The sequence below is a fragment of the Stegostoma tigrinum genome, chromosome 6 (assembly GCF_030684315.1).
Source record: "Stegostoma tigrinum isolate sSteTig4 chromosome 6, sSteTig4.hap1, whole genome shotgun sequence".
NCBI classification, from domain to species: domain Eukaryota; kingdom Metazoa; phylum Chordata; class Chondrichthyes; order Orectolobiformes; family Stegostomatidae; genus Stegostoma; species Stegostoma tigrinum.
In genome coordinates this window covers 91,869,665-91,881,428 of record NC_081359.1, presented here as the reverse complement: position 1 = coordinate 91,881,428, position 11,764 = coordinate 91,869,665, and the positions used below count along the sequence as shown (strand labels likewise).

The window sequence follows — 11,764 nt, the reverse complement described above, 5'->3', positions numbered from 1 at the left end:
CTGTTTCTCACCAGTCAATAAAAAAACTATTCATTGCACGTAAGGAGAAATATATTTGTTTTAGAGGTGGTTCAGCAAAGATTTACTAGGTTGGTTTGTAGGATGTTTTCTAGGGTTGTCCTCTTGACAAGCTGAGCAAATTGAGCCTATTCACTCTGGAATTTAGGTTAATCAGATGATCTCATTGAAATCATTTATGTGGAAGAATCTTAAAGTAGACAGTGAGTAGTTGATGTCCCTCCAGAGAACCTAGAACATTAGCTAGGATAGAGTTTCACGATAAGGGTCGATTGTTTAGAACGAGATGAGGAATTTCCCTCGTTTTATATTGGGTTTTTTGTTCTTCTTATAAGCTTCATACAAGACTTTTATGTTTCTTTCAAACAACAGTTAAGAAGAATATGTATGTGATGCTTAGGCTGCAAAGCTCCTTGCTATTCCTTTCTTCTAATAAATCCTATTACATTACTACTGAAATCCCAATTACATCATCTCAGAGGCTTGTTTATATACTCTTTAAACTAAACCATACTTCTATCTCTTCATTCAATGGGTTGTGAATCTTTGTCATTGCCTACGTTAGAAAATTTTGAACTCTCCATTGCTGACCACATTCAAGACTGAGATGCGGGGATTTTTTTCTCTCAGGGAAGTAATGGGAGCAGGCAACAAAATGAACTTGAGACAGAAGATCAGCCATGACAATACTAATTAGTATCATAGAATCAGAAAATCCCTTCAGTGTGGAAGCAGGCTATTTGACCCACTGAGTCCACACCAACCCTCTGAACAGCATTCCATCCAGACTCAATCCTATCCCCTGCATTTTCCATGGATAATTCACCCAACCCACACATCCCTGGACACTACAGCCAATCACCCAAATTTTTGGACTGTGGGAGGAAACCGGAGCACCTGGAGGAAACCCACACAGACGCCAGGAGAATGTGCAAACTCTACACAGACAGTCATCTGAGGCTGAAATCAAACCCAGGCCCCTGGGTACAGTAGGTTTTTTTTTTCATTCATGGGATGTGGGCATTGCAGATAGGTCAGCACCTATTACCTGTTCTAATTGCTCAGAGGGCAGTTAAGAGTCAACCAAATTGCTGTGTGTCTGGAGTCACATGTAGCGCAGACCAGTTAAGGATGGCAGTTTCCTTCCCTAAAGGACATTAGTGAGTTAGATAGGTTTTTCCTGACAATTGACAACAGCTTCAGGGTCATCATTAAATTTTTATTTCCAGATGTTTAAAACTTAACTTCAAATTTGATCATCTACCATGGCAAGGTTTGAACCGAGGTCCACAGAACACAACCTAGGTCAGTACTGATGGACTCTGTCTAAACTATATCTCTATTTTCCATATTCTTAAAACTATTTAAAGTGGCACCGGATTGTGGTGACAGTGGAAAAGATTTTTATTGTATTTTGCTGTTTTTGTTTCACTGAGAAATGCACATGACAATGAATAAAATCATAAATAAATACCACAAGACCATCATCTCCCTGAAAAGGGGCTGGAGAGCTAAAAGGTTCACCAATGCTCCTACTTCATATTTTCATCTATCTTCTTCTCTATCTTAGATGCCTTAGACAATTGTGTTTCCAAGACATCAATTGTTCTTTTGATACCAAAGTCTTCTCTCTCTTTACTGAATAACTCAGTTATGTGATATTTTCCCAATGCTGGTCGAAAGTCCAAATTGACAATATCTACAGCCATTTATTTGAGGCATTTAGAAATATAAAAGGAATGGATAAGTCAAAATAAATCCCCCTCCGTATCTTTGATAACTTCCCTTTCATATCCAAAAAAAGTTACCCCTCTTTTGCTTATGTATTAGCCGGTACATCCTGAAAATTACCTGCAAAATGTGGCTCAAAGAACATTGTAGAGATCAACTCTGGTATCTCCTGGAAATTGACAATTTTGGCATTATTAGTAATGGAGCAAATTATCCTATTTTGTTCTTACAGTTTCTGCTAAGGGAAGCAGGTTGACCAGGCCAGGAAGTCCAAGAAAAATAAGACAAATTGGGGAGCCTACTTGTTTATGATTGTGTATGCCTGAATCCAACTGTGAGTTTGATAGCCAAAATGTAGGTAGCTCCAGTACTGTCACCTTTAACCCAGTGAATATCCTTATTGTTATTGATCCAGATCTCTCTCTCACTGTCACTCGGGAACCCCAATGGTCTGCATAAATGTATGTATGTGTAGTGATGTTAATCCACCTTCTTTGCATTTTTGTTCAGCAACCCCTCTTTTTCATCTCTCATTGCTTGAGGATTTTCCAGCATGAAGAAATAGCTTTAAGAGCCAGACTATTCAGGAGAGAACTTCAGAAATACTTTTTCAGCCAAGTGGTGGAAAAAGAATGAATCTCTCTCACGCAAATTAAAAAGTGCTAGTGCAATTAATAATTTGATTCCTTAAATTATAAATTTTTGCTAGCTGAAGCTATTATGATTTAAAATATGTGGAGTTGGCATGTACATCAGTTATAACCTTATTGAATGGCAGAACAGGTTCAAGGAAGGGGCTTGAAAGGAAGAGGAATAAGCCAGTGTCAAAATCATGAGGAGTCTAGACAGATTGTCTAGTGTGTAGGTAATGCTCCCATTTAAAGGTCACATGCCTGAAATGTTAACTTTGCTTCTCTCTGCATAGGTATTGGCAGACCTGAGTATGTTTTGCTTTCTTTTACATTTCCAAAATCTGCAGTATTTTATTGTTTGTAAATGGAAGGAAACTGTTCCCAAAGGTGGATGCATTCATGGCCAGAGAAAGCTAATTTAATATAATTATAAAATGAAACAATGGCAAAATGAGGAAATGCTTTTTATGGAGCAAGTGGTTAGGATCTGGAACGCACTGTAAGTGTGGTAGATTTGTAAGTTGGGGCAGCACAGTGGTTAGCACTGCAGCCTCACAGCAGCAGGGATGCAGGTTCAATTCCAGCCTTGGCAACTGTCTGTGTGTCCAAAAGATGTGCAGGCTAGGTGGATTAGCCATGCTAAATTGCCCATAGTGTCCAAGGGTGTGTGGGATGCTTCAAGGGGCGGTGTGGACTTGTTGGGCCAAAGGGCCTGTTTCCACACTGTAGGGAATCTAATCTAATCTAATCTAGATGCAATTTCAATCACTGAGTTCAAAAGGGAACAGGACAATTGTGAGGAGATGAGAAATGCCATCCTATGGGGAAAAGATAGAAAAATTGGATTAACCAAATTACTTTTGCAGAGTCAGCACAAACGCATTGACCAATGGCCTCCCTCTGTGCTACCATGCTCTGATGGTGTCCTTTTCAAATAGAAAATACATTATATGAACTAACTCGGGCTGAAGGGCCTGTTCTGTGCTGTACTGTTCTATGTTCTAACTCACAAATGGTCGATTCTCCAACCCTTCAGCTCGTAAGACTCATGGATTGTCCTCTTCTCCTTCCATGTTTCCATTTTGCTCAATCTGTTCTGCCTAAGACCAAAGATAATACGTCATTAATAGATGTAAAATTTGCTCTCCCTGGCCAATTTTGAAACAAATGCATGGAAGAAGAGGTAAGGGATCACGACGACATGCAAAGATACAAAGAAAGCTGTGAATAAACAAAAAGAAATGCATTTATCAGGTTGAATGCTGAAACACCCATCCCAAACCATCATTCCAAAGATCAGAGCAAGAGGATCCTTGAGTGACAGGCGACGTCAGCCCGTGGGCGGGATGGTTACGTGGCGCTGCGCCTGTGCGCAGGTCACTTGCCGATCAACCAAGCCCCACAGACTGGGTGGGTGGACAGCCCCGCTCCTTCACCGTTGAGTGGGCAGATTACGTCATGACGCCTGGTTGTCCGCCTGTCGATTGGTCATTCGGGTTGTCTATCTGTCTATTCTCCCCGGGAACAGGAAAGTCTTCCGGCCATCAAGTGTAGGTTGTCGAGCGGCGCTTAGTATAGTAACTGTGGAGAGGCGAGCTCAGTTTTTCCCTGTGTCTGTCTGTGGCTCAGTGATTGACGGTGCCCGTTGGGATAATTAACCAACTATATATATATAATATATAGATAGAGCCGGTAGGATCGTTCAGCGTTAAACCTACCGCCGTTATATATCCTAAAACATTACATTCCAGCGGTGCTCGTAAAGGAAAAGAAAACAGAGACTTCTTTTTATATATATTTTAACTTATTTTTCTTCCGCGCGATGACTTCGGGAGGCGATTTCGGGAATCCATTGAGGAAATTCAAGCTCGTTTTCCTGGGTGAACAGAGCGGTGAGTAACGCCGACTGCCGTTGTCGAAGGGGCTGCAGTCTCACCCTCCATTCAGCTGGAAGGCTTGTACCTCCCCTCCCCCCACTGCCTTCCTCACCTCTTTCCTATCCTTTCTTCCTCCCCCCCCCCCCACACCTTCCCCCACACCTCAATCCCTTCTCCATTACCCTCACTGCCTTTCCTCTTTCCTTTCACCTTCACCTTCCCTCTTTCCCTTCACCGCTCTCCTCCCCCTTCATTTCCCCCCACGCCGTGGACACACCTTCGACCTGAGGCCCTGGGGGAAATAGGGATGGAGAGACTCAGGGCAGAAAAGAAAGCAAGAGTTTTGTTCAGTGGGGCGTTAAAACCTTTTTTCTCTCAAAATTTGACTGGATACTTAAAAAATACTGCGCTTTTGATGGTTCCCTTGCATGATGGCACTTTGGTTTGCATAATCGTGTTTACTTGATGCTTTGCTGTCAAAATTACTTTTTTTTGGTCTTGTTCGTTATGCATCTGTGTGGTGGCTGCTACGCAAATATTCGATCAACTTGTCTTGCTATTATAGATAAATCCAATTGGATTCATCCGCATTTTGCTGCTGTGTTGGGGTGCACCAAGTCTGCTATTGACTAATTCTTGTTTACACAATAGGGGCGTTTTTAAAAAAAATTGGCTTGGTCATAATTATCCAACCCAGGGATGTAATCTTCGTGCAGCTATTATGCCCTGGAGCGTTAAACATGCTGGAGATTATTTTTAAACCTCTTGTAGGACTAGAATTGTACGGATGGTAATTTGAAATCTGGCCTACGTACTGGTGTAGCGTTTTTTGATATTCACACAACCGCACCTTGTTTTTCTTTTGTCTAAACCAGAAGTGAGAGATCTCATAATTTTACTGTAAATTAAACTCGAAGATTTCTGTAAATATTGAATTCTGTAATGATTTCATTGAAAATTGCTCCAGCCACACATGATTCACATTTTATCAGCGCCTGAAACGGGCAAAGCTTCCATTGATAAAGGCATATATCTTATTGCGAAACTGTATTATGCAGCAACGTAACCCCATATTAAATAGGCAGATTGACTAGGAAGTAAATGTTGCGTTTCATATGAAGCCTGAGTATTTCGGAAAGCGATATATGATTTGCAGCTCGTAAAATGATTTCAATAAGGCTGATATGGAATAGAAATAGCTTATTGATTCTTCTCGTAGTGATCAGGTTTTAATTTTGATTAAACGACATCCTAGATTTTGCAGACATATGTTGCTATCAAACGAAGTTGATTAAGAACAACTTGGTATATTTAAGATAAGGCTTTTTTAAATGAATCACACCTCCGGTAATTGTTCTGTAGAATAGTCGACGTGAATGTATAGGTATAAATTGTTTTAAATTAGGGTTTATTGTCAATATATAGTTTGAGTGATCGTTAATGTTGTAAAAAAATGTCCTTTTATAGAAGGCTTTAATGCTTCTATTATACGATACTGAAAGACCAACTCTTTTTTTACTTTGATTAAAAGAGCCCAGCTAACTGGAATTTGGGCGTGGTGAGCCAGTCTCCATCATTCATAGCATAGAATACACTAGCGCAGGTCAATATTTTATTGTTTTCAGAACTAAAACTGTTCGGATTGTACATTGATATGCCCTTGATTTCATGTATTATCGAAGAGGATGGAAGTATTTCATATTAGGAAAATTTTAAAGCAATTGTCTTTTTATTCAAAATAGGTAATCTTTGTGAAAATCGACATATTACAATCATTATTCTCTTTCGTCGGAGGATTTGGGGAAATAGCCTGTTTGGTCAAGCTAATTGCAATAACTGATCCACATTATTTAATTCTTGTATGGTAAGAAATGCTTGGCATTCCAGTCACTTGGGTTAAACAGCTCTTTTGGCTAAGTGGCATCTGAATAAAAAGCTTAACTCTAATCTTTTCTGATTTTTTTACTTTCCACATAGATCGTGAAATCATTTGTGAAGCCAAAAGTGGGGAGAACACAAGTAGTTGGGGTGTTTTTGCCTCAACCATTTATTATCTTGTGTGCTTATCTGATGGGAGCTTCACTTGATTTGTGTGGATAACATTTACTGTTTTATTTTCCTGCTTGGGTTACCATATGTAAGTTCATGATATATCAAACTGCTTTTGCTACAAATACAGCAAGTTGGCACCCAACGTTTTTGTATGCAGCCACAATGAAATTAGTGTAGTTAGCCTGAATATGACAATGAACTAAATTTTAAAAAAGATGTTCAAGTTTGATTCCATTTTGTGCATGGTCAGTGCATTCTCCTGAGCAAATAACCAACCAGTCTTGATCTTGACCAGTGTTTGGAATTATGGAGCAAAGTTGATGCCCAACGCATGTTCCATTAAGATCCTTCTCTACCAGTTGAGTGCATGATTCTTAAGAACTCACTTAGGCAAGGGCTTTGTCTCAACCAATAAGTAAGCATACATGCAAGTAGGGTTGAGTGACCTGCACTTGGTGGACCTTGGGAATGTTGTTTTAACATTTCTGGTGTGGACACCTGAAAACCGGGCACAGTGTAGAACCTGTAGGACGCATAATCCAAACCAATTATGTTTGGGTTGCGTTCACGTTTTCCAAAGAACTTGCAAGCCAGCTCTGAACCACCTCTTCCTACAAACAAAGTCACATCACAAGGAGAAAGCATAACTGACTAATCCAGCAGCAATTCCAATGAAAAGAACTAGAAGTAGACAGGATTCCTTTGCTTCCTCAATTCTATAAATCAAAATCAACCTGATTCCACCCTTAGTGTGTTAGCTTTTTTAAGTCACAGCTTTTTTTTTCATCAGGGTTATACTGTTTCTGCAAGGTTATAAGCTATAATTATAATGTAGACAGGGAGTGTTTTAGTGGTTATGTCTTTTGGACTTGGAATCCAGTACCCAAATCCTAGTTTTGTTTATGCTCTGGAGGCATAGGTTCAAATCTCATCGTCTACTATGAAATCAGTAAGAATCTGGAATAAATGGTGACCATGTGACCAAGTGCTTGTTGTTTTTTGAATACCCATGTGGTTCACTGATGTCCTTCTTAGGGAAGGAATTCTGCCTGGGTGGTCTCCATTTGACTAGACACACCAAATGTGGATGACTCTTAACTCCCCTCTGAAATGATTGAGCAATCTATTCCGAAAAGGCAATTAATGCTGTCCGAGTCAGTGATGTCCTCACACCATAATCAAATGATGATAAAGTACATCGACATAACATATGCAAAATGTAAACATTTAAAAGAATTAAGCTTATCAAAGTCATCCTTGTGTAGTGTGTAACTAAATTGTGGCGATTTCTCCAATAAACTTGTGTTCATGATATTTCTCAAGTTTTAAAGTAAAGGGTAGACTTGAACCATGCAGAACGATACTTCGTGGTAAAACTTTCTTTCCTATCAACTGTGTGGGAAACACTTCTTTTTAGACAATGTCTTCAATCACAATTTAAATTCTAGTGTTGACCATCAGTTATTAAATAATTGAATCTGAACTTTTTTTGAAGTTTTATCGCTATTTTAACTTGTAGCCCTTTTTTTAGAATAAAGTCTAGCATCACCTTCTATGCATAAATTTAAAGTTTCTGCTTTTGGATATGTATCAAGATTCTCTCAAAATGTACACAGGATTGTGTTCTACTTAATTATTCAAAGTAGTAATTACTTGTGTGATTGGCAGTAGTCACTTGCTCAATTTTGCCAAAATTAACCCAATAGGTTCATTTTGGAAGCTTAAATTTTAATTGAAGCTATTGTTAAATAGCATGATGTGGGCTTGTCTGAGAACTTTTGAAATGCCTTTTTGTCAGAAGGGATACCAAACTAAAGGTTCTGACATACTGCAAAAGAAAAAACCCTGCACCTGAACATCACTATTGTGTTCGCCAGTATGTTGACAATAACAGTGGTCATTTGATCAGACTGTGGGGTTAATTATTGATCATCAATCTCACAATGGAGTGACAGTTCTGAAAGCCCTGCGCCCAAAACGCAAACTTGCCTTGCATACCTACTTGCACCGTATCTCCAGTGTTTTATGTTTTAGATTTTTACACCTGCATATTTTGTTGGGTGATCTTTTTTCAGGCGCATCCACTTCGTATTTTTAGGATTGGTTTTGCAATGGGGTAAATAAGCTACTTTTTTGGAATAGCAAGATGCGTTTTATTTCAGCTTTCCTTGGAGATTTTAATGTGTACAGAGCTTAGATTATTTTAATTACATTTCTTTGATTTAAACTAAAATACTGAGGTGTATGTGTTTGCTTGCTTACCAATGTTCAGGTCACTTATAGACTTGGTCTCTACTGTTATTGACAGGTTTTTTTTGTTCTTTTGTTTTTGTCAATCTTTAAATGCCAGTTGAATAAGGTGTAAGTTTCCATTTCTAGTTGCATATTTAAGGATCAAGGAATCCTAAACCTTTTGGGTTCTACTGTCTTGATACTATTAAAGTGAATCTAATTTGGGGGGTGGCTCAATAGTAATGTCACTGGGTTAGTAACTGTAAACCCTGAGTTAATATATTTGGACCATGAGTTCAAATCTGCCTCTGTCAGATTCAATTCAACAAACATCTGAAATTAAAAGCCAGTCTAAGGGCAACTGGATAACCATCTGTTGATGGTCATTAAAAACCTACCTGGTTGGCTAATATCCTTTTACAGAAAGAAATTTATCATCCTTATCTGGAGTAGCTTATAGCTCTGGGCAGGCTGCAGGAGCAATACAAAGAAAAAAACTCACCCCCTGTTCATGGTTGGCTTTGACACTGCCACTTGGACACATTATGGAGTGTCCTTCTGCTTCAGCTGCACTATGAAGTTTGTCACCATTCTTTTTGCCTGCTGCACTATGACATAGAAGCTGTGGTAATGACAAATGGCTCCACTACCGACCCACTCCCCATTGAGCTGCAGTATGTGGATGTTGCTTGGGTATGTGCAAATTCAGAGGATGAACTCCGGACAATCGTCAGCTTTTTTTAGGAAGGTGTATAAGAGCTTGGATCTCACCTTGAACATCTGCAAGATAATGGTCCTCCAGCAATTGGCCCAGTATTGTGGAGTCAGCCTACCAATTATTGAGGTCCGTGGAGTCAGCCTACCAATTATTGAGGTCCATGGAGAGACCTTAGAGAACATAGGACACTACAGAAGTATTGGAAGTGGCCAGTTGACCAAAGGAGTTATTGATGAAGAGATTCAGCATTGCCTCCAGTATGCTAGTGGAACCTTTGGCTGCCTGAGGAAAAGGGTTTTCGAGGACGACAACAACAAATCTGACACCCAACCTATGATATGTAAAGCTGTGGTTGGTTCCCACCCCCCTACATGGCTCTGAGATGCGGATTGTCTACAGCAGACACCGCAACGCGCTGGGGCTGTATTGTGACTGCTACCTGCACATGATCCTGCGAATCTGCTGGGAAGATAGACTCACCAACATCAGTATCCTTAACCAGGCCAAGATCTCCAGTATCCAGGCACAGCGGGAGCCAGGTGAAAACAGAGTGCACAGCCACGCCAATGCACCACCCACCCTTTCCCACAACTGCTGCCCTCAGCGTAGCACAGTCTGCAGAAGCCACATCAGACTGTACGGCCACCCACGGATTCACCCCAAGAGTGGAAGAGAGTCATCCTTGTCCGAGAGGGACTGACAGTGATGGAGTTTACATGTGACTCCAAATGTATATCAGTCTATTTTTAGCCTTAACTAACCTGGACAACTAGAATCGGACAATAAATATTGTGCAGCTAGAGGAACTCACATCCCATGAACAAATGAAAAATAAGACTTTGGAATTCCTCAAAACTGGATGTGTGAATTCTACCTCATTGCTCAAAAATATGCAAAACTACAGGATAATTTAGAGCCACTTAATGCTGAGAAACTGTAAAACAATCAATAATGAATACTTACGCTGTGATGATAAATTGGTACTGCTAACATGGATTTGGCTTGCTTGACTAATTTTACTTGAATTCTTTAAAGTAGTAGACAAAAGTATAGACGCTGGGAATTCTGTAGATGAAGTATACTTGGACCTCAGTGTCATTTGAGATGTCAGTATAAATGGCAATGGTGTATTGAGGCAGAAGTTTTAAAAAAAAAATGGGGTAAATCAACATTTCTGGAATTGGTAGGCTATTGTTTTGTCACCAATGACCTAAAATGTGTGTCTCTTTTCAGAAATAGGGACATGCCAGAGATTACGAATTCATAACACATAGACTGCGCAAAGGTTGGGGTTTGATGAGTAAGAAATTTTTTTCTTTATACATTTGTGGGATGCGAGCATTGCTGGCTATTCGCATTTATTGCCCAAACGGCAATTAAGTCACCACATTTTGTGGGCCTGGAGTCACGTGTAGGCCAGACCAGCTAAGGATGTCAGTTTCCTTCCCTCAAGGACATTAGTAAACCAGATGGGTTTTTCTGACCATTAATAATGGGTTCAGTCATTATTTATTCCAGATATTTACTGAATTCGCATTCCACCATCTGCCATGGTGTGATTGGAACTTGGATCCCCAGAATGTTATGTTCTCTGGATTAACAGTCCAACAACAAGGCCATTGCCTCCCAAATACAGAACAAAAGTACACCAGAAATGGTAAAATTGCCTATGCAGGAGCAGAGCATAGGTTTTAGTCGATGAAAAGTCTGCACGATGGCAGTTGTATGTTTTTAAAAATGTGAGAATTAAGTAGTGCAGTAAGGAGCAAATGAACATGCACATAACTTATTGGTTAGAGTACAAAATCAAATTACTGGAAAATCCCAGGGTTGGCAGCATTTGTAGAGAGAAATCGGTTAACATTTCAGGTGCAGTGACCCTTCAGAACTGACTTTTGATTTCCAGCACCTGCGGTTCTTCCTGCTTTTTTTTTGTCTTATTGCTCAGAGCACAGCTGAAGTACTTAGTCGAGCAATCAAAACTATGCAAAGGATCTGAAGCTGTAGGTAAGGTATAGCTATGTTTTCACTACGAGGATAGCTAGCTGTGATGAGAACAGATTTACAGTTTCACCTTGGGAAACCTGGATTGTAATTGGATCTGAGTGTTTTTGGAAGGACCTCCTGGACTATATTTCCACTGGTTTCTGGTTTGTTGTTGAAGGTGCCTGGACATAAAATTGGTATGAGAAGCAGGAGAGAAATTAGAAGAAATGCTTTTATGTAAAAGCTTTTCAGAATGAGTACCACAAATGGCTGTTGAATCAGAATTGATTTGTATTTTCATTTGCATTTATCTAGTTCACTCATTACAAAGAGCCATGGAATACAATTAAATGTCTCATGTAGAGATAGCTAGAACTTTTTTAACACATGAGTTTATCATACAAATTTATTACAATAATTGTTCCTTCTCCTTTAATTAGAGAATGTCACTTCTTGGGCCAGGTGTTTTTCCCACTGATCTTGTGAATAGGCATGTATAACCTATAGATCTTTGGGCA

The 11,764-nt window shown here is 39.7% G+C and overlaps 1 protein-coding gene across 3 annotated transcripts in view; it reads left to right on the top strand.

The window, feature by feature from the left end:
• The first annotated feature begins 3,777 nt into the window (after nucleotides 1-3,777).
• Nucleotides 3,778-11,764, top strand: part of rab6a (RAB6A, member RAS oncogene family) — a 75,541-nt gene continuing 67,554 nt past the window's right edge. For 2 of the 3 annotated variants that reach the window (XM_048532343.1, XM_048532344.1), the window contains exon 1: nucleotides 3,938-4,273. In XM_048532343.1, the coding sequence (XP_048388300.1) occupies nucleotides 4,204-4,273 (70 nt within the window). In that variant the 5' untranslated portion in view covers nucleotides 3,938-4,203. The other variant, XM_048532345.2, reaches the window with a different exon arrangement.